At 36.0% G+C, this 22,231-nt stretch overlaps 1 protein-coding gene across 3 annotated transcripts in view; it reads right to left on the bottom strand.

Moving 5' to 3' along the window:
- Positions 1–415: 415 nt before the first annotated feature.
- Positions 416–22,231, bottom strand: part of TTC13 (tetratricopeptide repeat domain 13) — a 58,061-nt gene continuing 36,245 nt past the window's right edge. For 2 of the 3 annotated variants that reach the window (XM_030235555.2, XM_009092829.4), the window contains exons 9-23: positions 21,839–21,921; positions 20,598–20,739; positions 19,222–19,396; positions 18,643–18,799; positions 18,230–18,360; positions 17,761–17,893; positions 17,175–17,267; positions 12,952–13,035; positions 11,432–11,516; positions 9,004–9,113; positions 7,509–7,644; positions 6,755–6,834; positions 5,535–5,613; positions 3,980–4,059; positions 416–566 (exon numbers count right to left, since the gene is read on the bottom strand). In XM_030235555.2, the coding sequence (XP_030091415.1) occupies positions 443–566; positions 3,980–4,059; positions 5,535–5,613; positions 6,755–6,834; positions 7,509–7,644; positions 9,004–9,113; positions 11,432–11,516; positions 12,952–13,035; positions 17,175–17,267; positions 17,761–17,893; positions 18,230–18,360; positions 18,643–18,799; positions 19,222–19,396; positions 20,598–20,739; positions 21,839–21,921 (1,692 nt within the window). In that variant the 3' untranslated portion in view covers positions 416–442. The remainder of the gene's footprint in view (positions 567–3,979; positions 4,060–5,534; positions 5,614–6,754; positions 6,835–7,508; positions 7,645–9,003; positions 9,114–11,431; positions 11,517–12,951; positions 13,036–17,174; positions 17,268–17,760; positions 17,894–18,229; positions 18,361–18,642; positions 18,800–19,221; positions 19,397–20,597; positions 20,740–21,838; positions 21,922–22,231) is intronic. The other variant, XM_018917046.3, reaches the window with a different exon arrangement.

The raw sequence follows: 22,231 nt of genomic DNA, 5'->3' as shown, positions 1-22,231 counted from the left end.
CTGCACTACATGAAGTGCCCCTGTATTCTCCAGTTACTCACACTTGATAGAGCTCTAAGTTTTCTGTGCAGGGGCTTTGGAAAAAAACAATGAGAAGCAGTACAGCATTATTTCCAATGAAGATTACTTTTCTTTTTTTTTATTAAATAAATTTTCACCTGCAGTATGTTCAGTTTGTAACTGATCAAGTTTCTCACTGCTCTTCAGTTTGGCCCTTGAATAACTATTTCGGTTAGAGTGTGTCTTAATATGAAAAAGTAGTTGTTCTACTTCTTTTTTCCTCTTTTATATTATTGATCACAGGAAGATTTCTTTTAGTGGTGGTAGTCAATTAAGTTTGTTCTATTAAAAAAAACCAAAATAAAATCAAACCATTTTGACCATAACTTATCATTCAAAATAATTTACAAAGCAGTACCTCTTGGCCTTTTATTTGTATAAATTATACAACAACTATAGTTTTTTTTAGACAATGAGATGAGTCTGTATTTAGTACTTCAATCATCGTTCTCAGGGTTGGAAAAGTCTCCGATACTGATGGTAGGCTCTTGTAAGAAGGTGAAATACTGAAAGAGAAAAAAAGAGTTATTTTTTAATGAGTTTTATAATTTACCTGCAAGTTAACACATTAACTTTGTTAACTTAGACTTTTCCTCATCACCTTCTCCAACAAATGTGGGACCTGTGTCAAGAATCAACCCAATGCAACAGGCTTGGGGCAGAGTGGCTGAAAGCTGCTGGGCAGAGAAGGATCTGTGGGTGCTGGTTGACAGCAGCTGAACATGAGCCAGCAGTGGGGCCAAGAAAGGCAGTGGCATCCTGGCCTCTGTCAGCAACAGTGTGGCCAGCAGGACCAGGGCAGTGATGATCCCCTGTACTCAGCACTGGTGAGGCCACACCTCAAGTCCTGTGCCCCGTTTTAGACACCTCACTGCAAAAAGGACACTGAGGTGCTGGAGTGACCCAAGAGAAGGGCAATGGAGCTGGTGAAGGGTCTGGAGCACAAGTCTAAGGAGAAGCAGCTGAGGGAGCTGGGGTAGTTTAGCCTGGAGAAAAGGAGGCTCAGGGGTGACCTTACTGCTCTCTACAGCCACCTGAAAGGAGGGTGTCGCCACTTAGGGGTTGGTCTCTTCTCTGAGGTTAACAAGGGACAAGACCAGAGGAAATTGGCTCAAGTTGTGCCAGGGAAGGTTTAGACTGGATATTAGGAAACACTTCTTCATGGGAAGCGTGAATAAGCTGCCCAGGGAAATGGTGCAACCACCAGGGAAGTCATCAAAAGTGTGTGGATGCAGCACTTGGGGACATGGTTTAGTGGTGAACAGAGTGCTGGATGAGCAGTTGGACTCAATGATCCTAAAGCTGTTTCCCAACCTCAATGATTCAATGATTCTCAGAATCTGCTGTTCACAAACGGCTCTTGCTTTTCATGACTACTCCACCATACAAAATGAAAACAATGTCTAGATAAAAGAGCGTTCAAAAGCAGCAGAATTTAAAGAAAAAAATGTATTGTTTTAAGTCTTCCAGCCTTATATACCACATCCACTATTATTTGTCTACCACAGACAAATAAGCCACTCAGGCTAATTACCTTCATATTATTACATCAAGTCCTTTGGGCTGTAGTTCTTCAGATTTCTTTTTTTTTTTTTCCTCAGCAAAGGCAACTTGAGCATTTTCTCTACTCTGGCTCATTTCCTTACCTATTACACAACTCTAATTTGACCCAGCAATTTCCTAGGTTCTACTATACTACAAAATGGTATTGGTTAAAAAGAAATTGTTTTGGCAAGGTTATTTTTAACAAAAAATGACTTCCTTGATCTGGTTTGACATGGATTCCTTTAAGATTCAACAGTACAGCCAAGGGAGTCAGAAACACGTGGGTAGCGCTGAAATGCCTTAAGCTGACTTTACTCCCAAGAAGCAAGTTTCTCATTGGTAAAGATATGTCTTTAAAAAAACCAAACCAAACCAAACCCACAAAACCAAAACCAGCATGAACAGAGGATTAATAAAGAAGAGTATATAATTGAGAGAATTACAGAAATAAATTGTGGGGACCATAAATATTTTATATTTCCAAGACAAGCATGTCTCAATATTTGTGCAGACTACTTCTAATAAAATCCACAACTTGCGACACCTGTAGTTTAGAAATGCCACTCCTTAATAAATACTGAATTTTACTCATTTACAAGCAGATTTTTAGCCTGAGTTTGACAAAGATGTCCTTGAATCATATTAGCCTTCTTCCTTTAGGAAGGGATTTTCTGGTGAAAAGGGACAGTCTAGTGAAATTCACCAGGCTCAGAACCCCTGATAATAAAGTTAAGTGACACACATCAGTGTGAAATGTTTGGCACTAAGAGCAGCTGCAGAGTTCCACAGACTCTAGGAAGCTGGACCCGACCTCAGGAGGTATGGGATCTAAGATCCTGTTCAAAGCAAGGTCAACTGAGCATTAAGCTCAGGGTGTCAGGGCTTTATCCTGCCAAGTCTAGAAAATCTCCAGGGGTGGAGACTGCACAGCCTCTTTGGGCAGTTTGCTGATGAAAAGATTAGGCCAAATCTAAACATTGTTTCAACTCATGCACACTGCTTTTTGTCTTCCCACCAAACACTCACAGGTCCTGCAGAGCTGCTCATAGATCAAAGCCTGATCTTCTCCAGGCTGAACAAGCTCAACTCTCTCCTGTTAAGGTACGTTCTCCAGACCACTGGTCATATTGGTGACTCTCTACTGAATTTGTTCTGGTTTATTATGGTCTTTACTGCAGCTGAATGCAGTATTTTAAGTGTGGTCCAAAGTGCTGAGTATCCCCTAAGCCTGGTTATCCAAACATCATCTTAATCCATCTAGTTGTCCTTTTGTCCAGACTATAATGTGCTATCATGATATGAGAGTACTGTGGGACCCTTGCTGAAGTAATCAATGTTGATTGTTCTCATCATCCCCAAAAGTCAGCTTTTACCACAGAGAACCATCACTGGGTCACAGAATGTTTGGTAAGCTCACGTTGATTGTTTTCTGTGACTTTTTTCTTCATATCAACTGAAATGCTTTCCCTAAAGGACTCACTTCTTGACTTTCCCAGGGATCAAAAGGAGGCTGACCAGCCTACAGTTTCTCTGGGTTTCCTTTTGGCTTTCCTGAAGAGGAACTCAAGATTTACTTTCCTGCAGTAACCAAGAATGTCCCTTGATGTGCACCATGTTTCCAAGATTATAGATGGCCCTGCAGGGACCTTGGCCAATTCTCTCAGAACCCTTTAAGTGTCTTGATCCTGACTTGAAGCATACAAAAACTTGTGTTGTGTCTGGCCTGATTTTTAGATTTTGTATGGAGAATAACAACTAGGGGACCAATCAAATGTATCCAATTCATACTATTAATTCCTTGTCAATGTATACAGGATTAAATTATAAATTCATATGAAAATCAAAAATTTGAAGCATTGCACAAAAGTCATGCACCTATACTAAGTAAAGTAATTCTCTCTATTTAAAATGTCTACCTACTTTGAAAACACTAAATCTCCAAATCAAAACAGACCTAAAGGATAAGCAAATTACTTTGGATATATAGCTTGAAGAGACCCAAAGGAATTTTTAAAAAGGGCCAAAAATTTCCCCTTGCTTTGTTCACTCATTGCAAGTGATAAGCCATAATATAAAAAGACAAATATAACCTACTGCATAAAATGAAGAAAACATTAACCCAAACAATTTCCTCAAAGAGTTTACTCACATAACTGGATGTTTAGACTACTAACTACTCTATTAGACTAGAAATACACTACTGTGTCTGTAAATGCAAATCCTCTCATCAATTTCTAAACAGTTTTAAAAAATACACTGAATCCTTTACTAAACTCATAATTTCTAAGTAACATTTCTTAGTATAGGTTTTTAATTTTACATATAGTCTTTCATATTTTATTTCCCCACTCTCCATCTGAACAAAAGGATTTACCTTTTTAGATTCATCCAGCTCCTTGCTATTTTGGTAAACGCTTCAGACCCTGGTGCTGTCATGGCTTCAAAGTCAACCAGCTGAAAATTCAAGAAAACAAAAGAAATATTAAGAAATTAAAGAATTTTAAAGTTCTCTAACTTCAGGAAGGGCTTTGAGGGCTTTGCTACCTATATTCTTGGTAAGACAGGAGTAAACCTACAAACCAGTCTGTGCCCTCACCATCCCTTTGAAGTCAGCATTCAAGCCAGGCGCTAAAATTCTCTGTGGGGTTTGCACACCCCAACACAACCAATATTGGCAGCTACACTGGCCATGGCTACTGAATGACTTGCCAGGCAACAACAGGACTCTTGCTACTGTGCACCTTTGACTTCAGAGCAGCCCGAAAATGCATTTTGTCACGAGTCTGCGAGCAGCTTAGCCCTTCAAACAACTCAAGCAAAAAACAAACTCCTGTTTCATTCCACAATTTCTTCCACGTTGTGAACGCTTTTCTAAAAAACAAGTTTATTTGTATTCAGGCACACTGTTTCAGGAAAAACCCTCAAATGTAAAGATGTCCCCAGTGATCCTGTAAATCAGAAATCCTGCCTAGTAGTAATCCTGAAACTCTGTTTGCCTGCATAAAATCAGTCAGGAAAATACTACTCTATCAAGTCCTAAGAAAATACTTAAGAAACCCCACAGAAGTGTTTTACCTTAGCTTGAACTCCCACGGAATGGGGAAGATACCAACTTAATGATGTACTGAAAAGAACTTTCTTGCTTCTAAGCAAATGCTGTTTGCTCTAAAAAGCTACTAGAGTTCATTGCACTCAAAGGAGTACATTGTTTTCAGGGCTTTCTAGAACAAAAGAGAAAATCACCCTTTCTTCAGTTATCCATGCAGGGTATTTTCTTCAACAACTTGGACTCTTACTGGAATTTTACTGATTCTTTCAACAATACATTAAAGAGACAGAGGTGTTCTCACTCCTTTCACCCCCAACTGTTGAAGAAAAGGAAATCCTTTATTAAACAAGGTGGTATAATACTCTAATGGAGTCACTTAGAAACCAGGACTTAGTTTGACTTCAGCAGAATAGAGAGGGGAAGGAGAAATCAAGAGAAGTTGCAAATCCATTCCTACTAACAAAGTCCTAAAAGCTCTACAATACACTGAAAGTACAGACAGAAAATTTCTGCTGTGCACCAGAAGAATCACTAATTCTGCCCCAGTATTTTCAGAACCCTTCTCAAAGCAAGCTGAAAAGAGCAGCTCAGCACACTGGAAATGCTTCAGTAACAGATTTGTAATACCTGTTGGACCAAACTGCTACAATTTGACTAATCCAAATTTTTGCACATACCATCTCCAAATTCACTGGGTGTCAGAACAGCAATGGAATTTTCAATACTCTCTCAGGCTGCAAGACATCATGGCAGGCAGCTGACCCATCTCCAGCAAATAAGCATGCAATTTCTGTTCATTCTTCCAGCTCTTTCCCCACATTTACAAATATTACTTCCTCCATCAGACTGAGCTAATGTACTTTGATATTTTGATACTTGCCTTTCCTTTAGGGATTTTTCCTGATACTTCTTTTCCACTTGCCATTAGTGCTCCCATGATCACTGAATAGGCTATCACACTAAAAGAATAAAATGAAAAGCAACAAATGGAGTAGAAGTCTTTCCATAATGCTATTTTAGACTACAAAAGAAATGGAACATAGTACTGTTTCATAGAAGGCTATTAAAATTACTGTGCCAGTTATTTTAGAAGAAAAAAAAAAAAAAAACAAAACCAAGCACAAAACACTTAAAAAGTGAAATCACTGTAACTATCCAACATCACTAGAATGAAAGTTATGAACCTATGGAGTTTTACTACTGTTTCTACATCAGTCAGAAACATATTTTCAGACTTTGGAGCACTTAAGACTCCACGGGGCTGAAAACAAAGCAGACTCCTTTTCCCAAGAAGATCAGCTGTAGCCCAGAAGAGTTTATGTACTCTACTCCAATAGAGCTAGAGGCACTGTAAAGCTATTCAGTTATTTAATTTTTAACTTAATTTTTTTTTAACTGTGACTCTCAGAGAGTGTCTCCTAATTTTTACATTCTGTAAGATAAATGCAAAATCTGACTATAAAATCCCAAAATCTCAGGGTTTTTTCATACTGAACTGTATCTAGAAGTACGATTAAAGATGTTAAGTGCTTTGTGGAACAGAGATTCAGAATAGTCTTAGATGGTTTGCATTAAACTAGAATTCCAGTTGAAGAGTTCTATGATATATGGAACTTTATTCTACAGCTTCATCTGGTGACCTTAACAGTTGCAACAATTTACTGAAATAATATTTTAGTGTACTTCATTAAAGAAAGTTATGTTAAAGTTTATTTCATCTTAAATACACATTTCAGAAAAACTTCCTAAGTGAAATTACAGTGGTGTAACACAATATGGATTAGAAAACCAAGCATTAAAATTTAAAAATAACACTTCTCAATGTATGAGCTGATGTTGATAAATACTGAGCTGAGACTACTCATCACTTTAAATATACATGCAGCTATGAATAGTTACCATTAGCAATTACAAACTAGCATGTAAAACAGTACCAAGTCAGTTCCCATTATCACAGCAGCACAAAAGGAAAAGCTGTGCAGGGCACACAGCTCTATTAAAAATAATATTAATATTAAAAAATACATTAAGAGACTGCAAGGCACGGACATCATACAGCAGGCATTCAAGGTAACAGACATGATGAATACCAACACTAACCTAGATCCTCTGGAAAGTGGCATTAAATTATAGAAGTAATAAACTAGTGACAGGATCAAGTTGCAAACAGCATCTACTTCCTAAGAGAAGAAAAAAGCATGAATTAAAGATAATTTAATAGCCAGGTAATACCCTACAAAAGGTACACATTGCAAAGTCTTACATTACCACAAGTATTTTTTAAGAACCATTTCAAATGTGAAAATGTCAAACTATGAAATTGAAGTCTGATGAACAGAAGTTTGAACAAACTACTTTGTTGTATCTTTAACATTTAGATGAAAAACAGTTCATCTACAAGCCTAATAAAGGATGAAAGAGAAAAATCACAAGCTCAAATGTAGTCAGACTGTCCTAGCACACCAAATCAACACAAACACAATTCTAGTGCTTCTCACAAATTCCTGTTACTCATCTTATATGTAACCACCATGAGCCACACCCTAAACAGTACTTACAGGGATGATGACAAAGGTGAACACAGACCCATGAGAAAAATAAGAAAAAACCAGAACACACTGCAATACTGAGACCTTGCCTGGACACTCTCCAGTACTGCAGGCAAAGCCCAGCAAATTTTAAAATAACAAACAGAATTATAGCAACTTCTTATGGTACTTGTCATAACTGGTTTTAACTAACTTTATCACCCATGAACTCTGTCAAAAACTGTTACAACTGGGACTATTAAACAGAGAGTATAAAAACATAAAAGGCTTTTTTAAGGAATTAATAATTGCTTGAACAGCCTTACCCCCAGCTCTGCAGACAGAATTAGAATTTTTCCTTTAGCTGTTAGATCCTTATATAGTGCATCTATTTCTGCATGATACAGCTGTGTTCTCTCTTCTGTTGTCTGAGTTTCTACTGAAAATAGTATGTTCCCCACTCTGTTAAGCAAATGAAAAAGAAAAGGAGGTAAGACTTTTTTTTAACAGAACTTGATGCATATCCAGGGTAAATTACAAATCTACTACAGTTCCCTTCACCTTTTTCCTATCATCTTCCTTACGCAGGAGATCATACGCATTACTACCCATTTAATTAAAAATCCCCAAAAATCACTTAATTAAAAATGGTACATCACATCCTAAGTTTTAAAGCATGCATAAAGGCTGCCACCTAATCACAGATGAAGTACTTCCATTGAAGAATACCTGGCAAGCATTAGTGTTTCACTTAAATTGTGGGTAAAAAAAAAAAAAAAGAAATATGAAATTTTAAAATATCTTCACAGACTTAGAATTTTTGTATAGAATGTTGAATGTAGTTTTTGTCATTTCTAAATGGGATTGCTTTGATATAAAGCAGTTACTGACTATGGATCAAAACAGACTGAATGACACTGAACAAAGTTTGTCCAGAACAAAATTAGGCTATTTACTGACACCAAAATGTTTTCCTCAAAATAGTGAGGCCATATATTTATGTCCTTTCATCATATATAAGTCTGTGATTTAAAATGTAAAATAAAAAAACAAGAAATACATTAATATTTCAGCAGGGAAGTATGGATTCCACTCCACTCATTGGAAGCACACTAATTCTGGGAAAAATCCCAGTGCATAGTATTTTAACTTTTTTAAAATAAAGTTTTTATTTAATAGTTTGACAGCGCTTCTGAGCTTCAGATTTACTAATTTTTCAGAAAGACAAAGAATTAGAATCCATAAAGTAAGACATTTACTATCTCACCCAGAGAGTGACCCAAAGCCTCCTGATTGTATTCTCATACATTCTGGTACTATTTAAATTTTCACTTGCAGATAGAAGGTCTGCAAGCATCTCAAACATAAAAAAAGTCAAAATCTTAAATAGAAGACAGTGTCTCCTATTCTTAGATCACAGAAATTTCCATTCCATTCAGGACTTCTCAGTCAACACAAAAGACAAGGTTTCACAAGAAGAAATGCATTTTGATATGTATAAAGACTGAGGTATTTGATATTTTTCTCCTTTAGGCATTTTATAGCCTAAGCTGAAAAACAAGGTCTCTCTTCATCTTTTTCATTTTTCTGCTATATGTTTGAGAATCAACTCATTTCCATCAGTGTTATTCAAATTCCCTTCTTCTTGAAAACACAACAGGAATCAAGCCCTCAAATGAATAAACTTTAGTTATTTACAAAAATGCCACTAGTGAAAAACAAAACCCACTTTATATGAACAGAAATGGCACTTCAGAAAATTAATTGCTAATAGTTCATCATTGCTTAATGTACCCTAACCCTTGAAAACAGTGAACATACTTATCTCCTGTTATTGTAATTGTGAATCCATCATATTCTTTTCCTTGATCCTTCAGGCTGGGGACTTTTGTGTTCACAGTGAACCCATCTCTGGTTTTACTGTTAAACTGCTTTCAAAAGAAAAAAAAAAGCAATATAAGAGGTAGCAGAGACAGAGACTGCCTACCTATTGCTTTGAAGCACATAAAATACATGGAGTAGAAATGAATGTAGACAACTTATAGAACAGAACAAAATTACTGTCAGTGATACTATTTCATTCATCCTTTATTTCCTTCTGAATGGAAACATAAATACTGAATGAGGCACAGCGGCATTCAACTTTATAACTAAATAGTGAATAAAATGCACTGCTTATGAAAAGCCACTGTATAAAGCAGTTCAAGTTGTACAGAGTCATCCCCAAGTTGCATGTTGATGGTGACCTTTTGGTGCAACAATGTAAATGGAAAAGCAGGAATCTGAGACCCCATTTTATGTTTACACTAAGAAGTGGCTACATTAGTCCAAGTGTGAATTCCAGAATGCAACTCAAAGCAACAGTTTCTTAACTGTGATCCAGTATCAATTGATGTTTGTTCTCATCAGAAGGAAATATCTCTAGGTTTAAGAATTTTACAAAGCTACATTATCTAAGAGTAACACTGCAGCCACAGAGTTGTATAAACCAGGCAGAACTGCATTTAAGTAAAGCCAAAAGCCGAGCTTTGTACATACAGCATTTGCCAGCTACCCAAATAACCAAATTACATCACTATCAGGAAGACATTAATTTCATATAGGTACTAATAAAGACTAGTATGCACTAGTGTTTACTCACAGGGTCCAATATATTAACCCAAAACCTGTGATCCAGGGTGTTTTGTTTCAAGAGAATCTGCATTCATTTCAAAGGAACAAAAAGTCTCTAATGAGGCAGCATTCCACTTTGATACAGTCTGGAATGGGATGCATGAGACTCAAACCAGACCAAAGCATACAGGTATGGAAACTGGGAAGAATATTTACTGCCAGCTGAGACAATTACTTTGAAATAATAATGTACAGTCCACTATGCTTATACATTTTTTCATCATTTTCTTGGAGTAACCTGTATTTTTCAAATCCACTAGTAGCATATTTTCTGGCCTACAATTCAAAAGTAACCAGATTAGATGCCCTACAGGGTCCTACTTGCACATTTGTGTGTCAGGAGGGAACACTTAGCTGTCCATCCACCCCAACATCTACTATCTGTTCAGTGAAAGCTTTTGTTAAAGTTCAGTTTGCATCCATTTCACTTCATCTTTCAAAGCCAAGAACAAGACAGCAATATAAAAAGGACCTCTTAAATTAGGGTGTCTTCAAAGATCATACATGCACAACACATTTTAAAACCCAGAGAAAAATGCAGTGCTTAAACCTCGTAGCTCCTGCAAAGATTATTGCAGTGCATGAGTGAGCAGTAGTATCAAGAACACATCCAAGCCCAGACAGTCTGTCAGGAGTAGCAGCAAGGCAGCTTCAGAGATTTCTGCTCTATGGCAACCCAGCTGCTTTGCTTAGATACAAAATTCCAATATGGACACACAAGATAAGGAAGTAAAGAATTTGTCTCTATGTAGCATAATGGTTTCTTTCCAAATTTTATTCTGCTAGGATTAAAATCCTGTACAATCCTTTAAAAAGATATACTTTGCAACTTTGTTTCCTCAACCCTAAATACTTACACACTGCTCACCCTAGATTAATTTGGAGGAATGGTGGGAAAAACGGGAACAACTTCTACTTTAACCCAGTGCAAGCCTTACTACTCAAGTTAAGATAAGAGTATAAATCATTTAGCAGGTCATATATCCAAAGCTTTTTTACAAAGACGACCAGCAGGAGGAATAAAACCTGCAAGTTTCCCATTCCTTTTTTGCCAAGTCTTCCTAAGCTCAAAAATGTTATCCAGGATTTCATTTTGGCTATCAGTCACAAAGAGCAACTATTCTCCCACTTCCCCGTGCCAGCCCCACCACATACTGAGTTGCACCAGTGAACCTAAAAGTAAAAAGACCTTCCATATTCCTAATCTTACAGGCACATAAATCCATTTTTTTCCTTCCTATTGTACAGGAACAGAGTAAGCACACTATGGCAGATCTGAACAAAAACCCTCTTGGGTTGAGAAGGTTGGCTTCAAAGAATTACATTTAACATTCTGTTTTCCCATTATTTTGTTACCAGTTCACAGTTAGGCCGAGGATTTCAAATATACATCACCCATTCACACGTATCAAAAGGAAGGTCCAACCCTATATATCCAAATTTGGAGTAACCTGAGCTAGAATTTCCAGTTACTCATTTTAAGGATATATGCAATGGTTTTATTTTGAGGAACTGAGTATCTCCCAGAATACATTTTATGCCTTTTATTATATATTAAAGTTTTTCTGTAATTTACCTTCATTATTGGAAGAAGATCTTCTACTTTATGTACCTTTTCCAAAGCTTCTCGAACCTCTAGCAGTCCTTTTGGATTATTAGCACTGGAAAAAAATTACATATGGAATATAACAGTTGAACACATGTAGCATTTCTGGAAATTTATATACCTTTAACCTAATCAGCCATCGTTAAGTAAGTTATTGAAAGTTAATTATTTATTTTCTGAAAATAAGTTCCCTTATTCTTGTCTACATGCTCTCCTATATTTCAAAAAGCAATTTTCCCCTATAGTAGCTCAGCTTATTTTTTTCAGCTTCAAACCTCAATTTCAGTATTCAGATTTATCTTATTCCAAAAAGCTACTCTGTCTTACTCTTGCTATTGACCACTCTAAAGCATCAGTGTTTGCATGAGTGTGTGTGGCCAGGGGGTTCTAGGTAAGGGAAGATGGAAGTAGAAGAGAGTTAAAATTAGAAATATTCTTCACAAAATATACACATCTGGGTAGCCTCAAAGGCTAGTAAATACTTCAGATGCAGGCACAGTGGGATCATGAAGAAACCTGCTGAATTACTGCTCGAATAATTATTAATTACACTATACAAGATTTTTAGAAAATAATTATTTTAGAAATCACACCACAAATTGCTCTGGTTTAAGGTCAAATGCTGCTGGGCTTACTCTGAACAAAGTTCCAAGCAACAGAGGACAGACTGCTAGTTACCACAGAACTTATGTACTTTCAGCAACTATCATAAATTTCTAAAACTTGAACATTTTCAACTGTTACAAGGATTTACTGCGCTTTCATTTTTTGATATTTAAGTAGGATAATGAGATTGAAAAACAGAATTCAGTATTTAATAAAAGTTACCAGGCCAAAGGAAAAAGCTTAAAGAGTTTTTTAAAGTTAAGAGTATTTTAGTTTGTCATGTTATCAGAATACTATACAGTATTCAATACAGATGCCAACATCAATTTTCATATTAACTTTAGCCATATTATTTAATTCAAGAGTCTACAACTCTCTTCATCTACCAACCCATCTATGTAACAGATAAAGATTCTCTGCTCATTAAAAACTACTTGACAAACATCTGTTCCAATGAAAATTATCTTCCATATCTTCCTTTCTCTTTTTTTCCTCACTTCTTAATAAATTTATCTCAATAGTCAGAGTAACTGTACTTGATTCTACCAGGAGAAAACCCAACACCTTTAATAAATCATATGCTTAGAAAGAATAGAGATCCTCTCATGACAGAACCATGGCTACAAATTTAAAAGATTTATTAGTTTCTAGGTATACTATAATTCACAGGGGGTTTTTCCTATTAATTTAAGTTTCTTTATCTGACAATGAATACAATTTTCCATTTCTAGCAGAAATTGAAACAATTACATATGCTAAGGAAACCAGCACGTAGTAAACAGAGAAAAAAAAAAATCTTTCAAACTTTGTGAAATGATTATTTTGTAAAATTCAGATCACTATTACCAGGGACACAAAAAAGAGGGGAAAAAATTGTAATTTACCCATGATAAACAAGGATCCTGTCTTTGATAAAATGAAGAATTTTCTCAAAGTATTCCAGGTACCGCATGTTAATGACCTGTCCCCTACGAAGAAAAGAAAGGGTTTTTTGAAGTCTTGTTTTCTTGTTTTTCAGCTCAACATTACAGGACACAAATATTACTCATTAATATTTGCCAAAATTTTATTCACAGTTGCTCTGTAAATTAAAGGAACAAACCACGTAGGATTTATCTACATGGTGAATTGCCAATCTCCCATTTTAAATATAGATTACATAGTGAACTTGCTCAAACTCATGTATCATTGGAATTGGTGTTCTCTGATAAACTACATTCCATGCGTATTTCTCCATTTTTAGTGTGCCTGATTCCAGCAAATCTTTTCTATATATACTAATTATCAATTTGTACAAGATATAATCTTCCCTAGACTCATAGATACAACACACCTAGAAAAGAATTCTCAATTTGCACAACTAGATAACAACATGCTCCAGCTTACATATTTGGCAATATACATGTTCATCTGCTCTGACTGTTCACACATATTTTTCTTTATTCACTTGTGTCCCTTTATATTGAAGTATTTTTTATCCCAACAGTTACAAATAGGAACTGAAAACCAAAAACATTAAAAGGTGTTGCTTTTTCCGTTGGACTACTAAGTAAAAAAAAATAAAAATCAATATTAAGATGTGGTAGAAACCTGTTGGGATTTTAACTACGCTGAGAGGAAAAATTACATACCATTACTGCATTTGTAGGAGTCCTTCCTCTTCTCCCAGTCTACAAAACAAGATTTTATAAAGCAAGCGTTATCGCTCTCTGAGGAAGCAAAACCACTGTCAATCACAGGAAGCTGTGTACACCTAGCTTTTTCTTTCCACTTCAAGGGATTTTTGTCAGCTCAAGTCCCTGTCTAATGTCTCACTTGACAGTCTCTCTCACCTTAGGAGGCCTAGTCTCGGAAAACCAGCAGAATCAGTCCTCAAAACCAGAACAGAATTAGAACACATACACATATCTGCACACAGGATAGGGAGGCAGGGAAAGCGGAAGGATGAAGACAAACCTAACATACAGAATTTGCCCTTGTTGTACGTCCCATCCTTTTCCATCTGTATTTAAAAAAATATCTGTACAACAGGCAGCAGTGTGTCAGTATAAAGAAGTGGATTCTCCTTTAGTGTCATCTTGGAAAATACATCCAAAGCAGACCTATCCTCTACAAGGCCATCTAGAAGCTGTTGTACCAAGAAAGAATTTTGGTGGGTGGTCAGAAGTGATTTGTGTTTATTCCCACTCTTTCTTCTTGTTTAGTAAACACTACCACCAAAAATTCAAAAGTTGCAGTGTTCCAGTGTCTTTTTTTTATAAGAACATTAAGCCTATCATCAATGTTTAGCTGATCACAAATCCTTGCTTTGTCTATGAAAACAACTAAAGCTTTCCAAAACATTTTCTCTACTTTAAATCAAACTTACTAGCTTTGATCATTTAAGCCAGAAGGGAGATAAGCCAAATTCACCCTTGTCTATGGATCAACAAAGAGACAGCTGACACACTTGCATCTTGAGAACATTAAGATCTGAAATCCTATCAAAAATTGTGAAGTGCAAGATGTTTCTTATATATCTTTTTAAAAAGGTCCCCAATTTGACACAAAACAAACAAAAAAGGGTTTTTATTTTCTGATACCCTCCAAACATTTGCCATTCTGCAAAAGAAAAAAAAAATTAATTGAGCAGACACTGAGTGCTAATGCCTCCATGACAAGACTCATTTGAACGGAATCATTGAACAATACTGGACTTGGTTGTGCTAACAGACAAGTTAGCCAAGTATTTCTGCTCACAGAAATTTCTGGTGTACAGTTCAGACAAAATAAAAGCTAGAGACAGCTTGAGCTCTGCATGAGTAGATCTTCTACAAATGCTAGAAGAACACCTAAGTGCTGTTGTTACGTTTCTTGTTTGACTGAACAGCTTTTACCTTAATATACATAATAACCATGCAAACTGCTATTTGTCAAGCTAAATCTACTGTTACACCTGGCTGTCAGGTAGCCATGCTGTTTTACAAAGAATTCAGCCTTAGTCATATGGGTATGAGAAATTTCAAACAATAACCTAACTGTAAAACAAAGTATATGTTCCTGAAGGACAGTCAAAAGACCATAAAGCCACCTCAGTTATCAAGAAAAGGGTATTAGCTCTGTGCCCTATTAGTCTCTTCAATCAGCAGCCATTTTACAAGCTGAGTAACGTAAAAAGGAAATTATACAAATATGCATATTCTTTAGGAAGAAATGGTCATTTAGAAATCTGTGAACTAGAAGATACTTCAAAACTGTAAAAAAACAACTATTACCACTTAATATGTTCACTTATTTTCTCTCTCACATCATGTGAAATAATCAGGATGAAGCCAAAAGCAGAAACAAATAACAGAAAGCTAATCAAAGAAAGTAGTTATTACTTAAGGCTGGAGAATGACCAAACCAGACCAGATTTCCAGAATCAAAAAGAATGCAATCACTATCCAGTACTAAAGCATGAGCAACTCCTAAGACAGTGGTATTTAGGCTACTTCAAATCTATTGTTTCTTCAAAACAGGCAGCAAATCAGTATTTTTCAGAGAACCACTACTTAGCTATCAAACAAGCACAACCAAAATGCTGAGATCCCCAAAAGCCAAGGCTGAGCCAAACAAAAAAGGTTAGAATTTGGTTTACTGTGGGCCTACAATTCTGAATATTCATGAAGCTTACTTCAGACTTCTATTAAATGACCAAAACAGCTGCAACAGTACATCTTCAGTTTTGCTAGCGTTCTCTGATGAAAGGAAAACAAGTACCTTGGCCACTGCAAAACCAGAGTTCCTGACACAGAGATTCTATACAAGGACATATTTCTGCAGATTAAAGGTTCAGTATTAGTTTCAGGACATACATTAAGTGTTGTTACATGAATGCCTTTCTGCCAACACAGATCACCTAGAAGTTAGGCTTTTACTCTCCCATTTAGAAATAAATCCACAAAGAAACAGGTAAAGTATGGAATGCATCTCTGTCTCCAAGTACAGATGGCTGTGGTTTCTGCTGCATTGTACATACCTCAAGAGAGAAATGCAGCAAAGATGGAAACAGCTTGGAGCCCAAATGTAACCCATGGCTTGAGTGAAGAGAGAAGCCTGAGCACAATACTGTTCAAAAAGCAGCACATATCGCAAAGTAAATGATCTGCACTGGAGTTAAATGCTGCATTAACCACTCCAAGTAAAGGAGAGGCTGCTAGGGTCCATTCCACAGACTGGAAGGAAGAGTGAGGACAAATCATCATTAGCCTCTGCATATGAACATCAGAACATCACTATTTTTCTCTGCCTGAAATTATTATTGAGAAGGCTTTGTTTTCCTTATTCTCCTTTTACAGTACAGCTTCTCAAAGAACAAAGAGATAGACATAGATAAAAGAAGAATGACAGATCAAAGATTCAGCATTTCCTAGCAGGGGGTGGATTAAGATGAAACCTGGCTACATATTTACTTACACAAACACACTCTGCTCCTGTGATTGACAGTGATGCTGCTACATCGAGTCTATCACACTTGTACCACTTCAAAGGGGGTAGCACTGTCATGACTACAGAGTTTTGCAGCATGGGAGAAGATGGAACGTACAACAGTGGTTGAATCTTTTAAATTTTACCTTTATTTGGAAGTGCAACTGTTACATTTCACAGGTTACTTATTTTGTCGTTTTTGTTTTACTTTGGCCTGCCTTGAAAACAATTATGAGAATGTTTTCCCTCTTCACTGTAAATCAGTATTAAAACTAACAGAACAGCGTTGTTTCAATACCACTGCCTTTGAGAGGCAGCACTGACAAAAATTACAACTATGATAAACTTAATAAAATTTTTACACTTAAGGTTATTGGGAAATAAAAACAGCATGTGAAAATACATAAATTCTGGATCCTTGTTAGATATTGCTACAACTCATCAGTACAACTGAAATTCAGGAAAAAGAGGAAATGTCACAAGGGAAAATTATGCACAAATCCCAAATGTTCCATCAGAAATCATAAAATTAATATTAAAGTAAAACAGTAAGCACATATACATTCAATGCTGTAAAATGCTGTTTCACAAAGAGCTGGCAATTTTTGGTGCAACCCCTTAGTGTGTGTGGGAATGCTGTTGGGTAAAACTCTCATACCTGATTAAGTTAATGTGATTATTGAAACCTCTGCTAAGGCTCCGGGCAGGCATTTGGTCCAACCAAAGCACAGGTTGGTCAGGGTCAGCTATCCTGCAAAGACAAAGGACATCAACATTGGCACACATTTCAATCCATGTAGTATTTCTAATGGAGCTTTACTCACAGACAGAACAATTTTAGGCAAAAATTAGAATTCAGCGATTACAGAAAAGAATTTTTCCTGAAACACAGTTTTTTTCTTATAAAAACCATACAACTCAAACATTTGATGTTTCTGGGGTTGAAACTGTTAGTCTTTATTTGCCTTAGCTGCAAGGGATCCTATGGTCTCTTAGAGCTTTGCTTCAATTAGAAAATGCTATTCTGATTTTTTCCCTCCTTTACAGAAGAAGAAAAATGGAGTATTTTCAGAAGCACACTCCTTGTACCTAACACCATCCTTTTCTTTTATCAGAACTTTTCTAGTTACAGAATGGCAGCTAGTGTTCATTTTCTTGTCTTGACTGCAGCCCTTTAGCTAGCTGGAGCACTCATCATTATGACAACCAATGCAGGCCTGCCCTCTGTCCCCTGTGACCATTACCTTCGCCATTTCACAGCAATATCAAACATATCTCTCCACTGCATCAGTCTGGTCTTCCCATTCATCCGAACTTTGGAGTTTGCCCAAGTCCGCTGCACAGCTTGCATTACTTCTAGAGTGGCCAATCCCATTGCTGAGGTGAGGCATGAGGACAGAGGTACCAACAACAGAAACAGAAAACCAATTAGAGCCAAATACTCAGTGTTGCACAGACAGGAAAGCTGAAGTGGGAAAGCAGTGTATTTAAAGGAATAGAATGGACATCGAAAATTCTGGGAGATCCTGATTTCCAGTGCCCAGCTAGGTCAAGAAAATGCTGACATAATGATTACTTTAAAGTTTCTATCTAATTTGAAAGAAACAGTGCATAAACCAATTTGAAGATAGAAAAGATACAGCATTCAATTACCACCTTGACCCTTCACCCCCCTCCACCCCCCCTCAAATTTACAGGACATTTTCAGTATACCTCTATGTATCCTTTTGTTTGGAAGAAATCCTGGTGTCTCATACTGCATCATGGAACCCAGATGATCAGCTACACATATGAGCTCTTGCACATCAGGCTTATAGCTTTCAAAATTCTGAAATAACACATCTCTTACAGAGGAGAAAAACATGCATCAGACATAGATTCACTATAACAGTCATGAAAGCATTTGGCAAAAAAAAAAAAAATCTGTGTTTTACAAATCAATACCATTTGCGTGAGAAATACTTAAAGGACAAAGAACACTCATTCCTCCTCCAGTCAACTGAACATACATAGTATGTTGCAGTTACATGCAATATCTCAAATTAATTCAGTCTAACTGAATTCAATAGCAGACCACCCCCCCCCCCCCCCAATTTAACATAGGCTTTAAAAATAAAAATTCTCACTTTATATGTGGCTGTAACCCTGGCTGCTCTTCATAATTTTCTATAAGAAAAGGAAGGTTTTTGGCCCAGTGATCCTTGAAATTTCCAGGAAGATCTGTATCAGTATTATACTCTGTAAGAGGGGTATCCAAATGTGCATGCAAATATCTCGAATACTCTGGAGGAAAGAATTAAAATTAAATACTGTTTGCATAATCAGTTTACTTATGCCATTACACAAAACCAGTAACCAGGTTATATGCTTGGTAGTTGAACAACATGACTTAAATTAGGCATTATTTTTAGACAATATCATTTTTCTATTAGCCAATTTTCAAGATAGAAATAAGTATTTTTCAACTAAGTATCACAACAGTCTACACTTATATAGAAATGTATGATCCATTTTTAGACCTAGTTTTTAACTGTATGAACATTAAGAGTCAGTGTATCTTTTTCTTAACATACATAGTCAACAGTACTCATGAGAATGTACATTGTTTTCTCTAGAGTGACCATAATTACAAGTAAGCATGCACTTTTAGGGTCCTTGAAGCATTTAAGAAAATTTTTTAAAAAACCCAAATAATTCCAACTTACCTCGGAGATATTTCACTTTCAGATATTCTGGACTGGCCTTCTGTCCCGGTAGAGGATCATTTAACATGACTTTGGTCTGAGCTTTTATGCCTTCATAAAACTGTCCCATTGCAACGTGGCTGAGACCCTTCATGTACTGGCACACTTCATTGTATGGTTCTAGCTGTAGACATCTCTAGGAGATTAAAGGAACAAAGCACCCATAAATCAAGAGACAGAAAGAATATCTTCAAATAATCCAACCTGTCTGGCCAGAAGACGTGTGAAAAGATTTATTGATTATTAAGATCCATTTCCATCTTAATTTTCTTTCAAATGCTGCTGAGCACCTAAACTGCTAGCAAATGTTAGAAAAAATATTTTCAGTTTTATCAAAGGAGAAAAAAAACGTAAACTCAAGCCTTGCCAATGCAAATACGCTTTTGCATACTTTGCTTTAACAATATTAGCTCAATGGTAGCTGGGTGAAATTAGGCCAAATATATTCCTGACAATATTGCAAATTATTTTGGGTTAAGTATATAAAAGATGTATATCTTTTCTGTCATTTCCCCCATTCATCTCTTGACTACTTCATGCATTAGTACACTTCTACGTTAAACATAGAGCAAATTCCTGTTTATGATTCAGAAATGAATGCTCCAATTCTTCCAGTAATTACATGTCTTCAGAAGAGCATCTCTATCTCAGAAGTTGAAGTACCTTTTCAATTACAGCAGTATCTACAAACTGGGTTATAGAAGGTGAATATGTAATAATGCACATAAAGAGTTCTCCTTGGGATGAGCACAGACTCATTGGGAAAGGGATCTTATTTCATTCCTTGTTTTAAGAATATAGGCATACAAATAGCATCTGCCTTTTTTTATTCCATCTCCAAAATAAGGTAATTATTTAATGCCAGCAGAGATAGGCAAGATTTTGGCAACATGAACATTTTTGCAAGCACAATGAATCACAACGTATGCTGAATTTTTCAGAAGAAAATACTCTAAATTAGATAACCATTGTAAAAATTACAGACTAGTACATTTTACTTTTCATCCAATATGAAAAAAGTTTAAGTTCCAAGTCAAAGTATCAGCAAGAACACAAGTACCAGTTTAAAAAGAAAAATGCAACATTTCAGCCAGAGCTTGGCTTTACAAACACATAAAACAGTTAAGGAAGCCACCTTAGTTTTAGCAAGATTACATTTTTAATTACAAACTGTTAAGTTTTATCTTTTAAGACAGACTTCAGAAAAGAACATTTCTAGTTCAAATGCACACACACTCAGAATGAAAAACTTGGAAATTTGTCCATTTTATTGCACTTGTTGAATACACGACATTGTTAAAACATTTAAATTTTGTGTTTACTTAGGGCCTGCTTACCTTAAAATTCTTTAGTGCTTCATCTAAGCTACCATGATGATAAAGCATCATTCCCTTGAGCTGTAATGTCTGAACATGATTTTGATTCAGCAGTAAAGCCTTCTGGAAGCTCTCTGTAGCAGCATCAAAGTTGCCAAGCTCTCTAGGTGATTCCAGAACATGGAAAGTGAAAAATGCAGAAGGCATCAGTGACAAAAAAAAACTTGTTAAAGGTGATTTTAAAGTATTCAAAGGGGATATCACTGAAGAGAAACAAAGTACTAAAGGAAAATTTCTATAACAAAAGCAGTAATTTTGCAACCATTCTCCTGTGGTAATAAAAGAACAGCTGCAGAGAGTTTGTTACTTCCAGAAATATGTACTCTGAAATACAACCCCACAAGACCACAGATCTTCACAATCCTCAGCAGACATTAAAACTATAAAAACACATACCAAAGGTATTTCTTCAGAAACTAAAGTAAATAAAACTTCCACACAAAGCATTCTTGGAAAAAATTATCTTTGAGGAGACTTTTTAACTTTTAAGTACAAAACATGTTCTTAAAATTTTACCAACTACTTAAATGCTGAGTAAAAAGAAAGCATATGGTGTTTGAAAACTGAAACTAACTAAAAATTTACTGACTGGAATTACTCCATGTGCAGGACAGCTGTACATGTAAGCAGACAGTAAAAGCAGTCACAGAGAAACTGTCATGAGAAAATTTAAAAAAAAATAGTATACAATTTAGTTTATCATAGTTTTTTAATTTGGTAATTCAAACAAGAACAACTCAAGGAAAACAAACAAGATTTACTAGTTTTAAATACATTTGCCAAAAAGAATTTCTAGAATAGTGATTAACCACAGCTTTGTAGTTTCAAATAAATGCATGAACACCAAAGCCACTACATTTGAAGCAGGATTTAATCAGCTACAGTTCATGTTGTATTAACTCCTTCTATCATTTAAAATCATTCAGCATACTTAAAACACGTCTTACTAAAAACTGCCATTTAACTAACCACTGAGTCTGGGAGACTCAAAGAGATACCAGAGACTAAATTAAAAATACAAAGCAAAATAGAAATTATTTATATTGAACATATCATGACATAGCCATATCAACTGCTGGAGCGACCAAATATCACATTTGGCTCTGCAAAACTTTGTAACAAATGTGTTAAACTTAGAGGGCATTTTAAAGAACATAACCAGATAAAAAAATGACTTTACAACTACTTCTGAATATGAGTACCTGTAGGCCTGTCCCAGACTTTTATACGCATCTATGAAGTCTGCTTTCTGCTTCAGAGCTTCTTTGAAGGATTCAATGGCTTCCTACAGAAAGGGACCAACAGAAAAATTTGTATCTTAATACATTCATTAAATTTCAGCATCCTCAGTAGTTATTAGCTATGGAATTTATGGCTATACATCAAAAGCTTTGGAAAGAACAAACAAGGCATGAATTTACTACAAAATCTATAGAATAAAAATTATTACATAATAATTGAGATACCAAAACATCCTTTACAGTACTGACAGATTTAGCTGAAATTCTTTTGTCTACTATGCAGTGGGAATGAGCAATTCCTTTAGTATTTTAATAGAGTTCAGAGATTAAATCCCTTCAGAGTTTGCTTTCAAA

This window comes from Serinus canaria, chromosome 3, assembly GCF_022539315.1.
Source record: "Serinus canaria isolate serCan28SL12 chromosome 3, serCan2020, whole genome shotgun sequence".
NCBI lineage: Eukaryota > Metazoa > Chordata > Aves > Passeriformes > Fringillidae > Serinus > Serinus canaria.
Note: the sequence above shows the minus strand (reverse complement) of the source record. Positions and strands in the feature narration are given on the sequence as shown.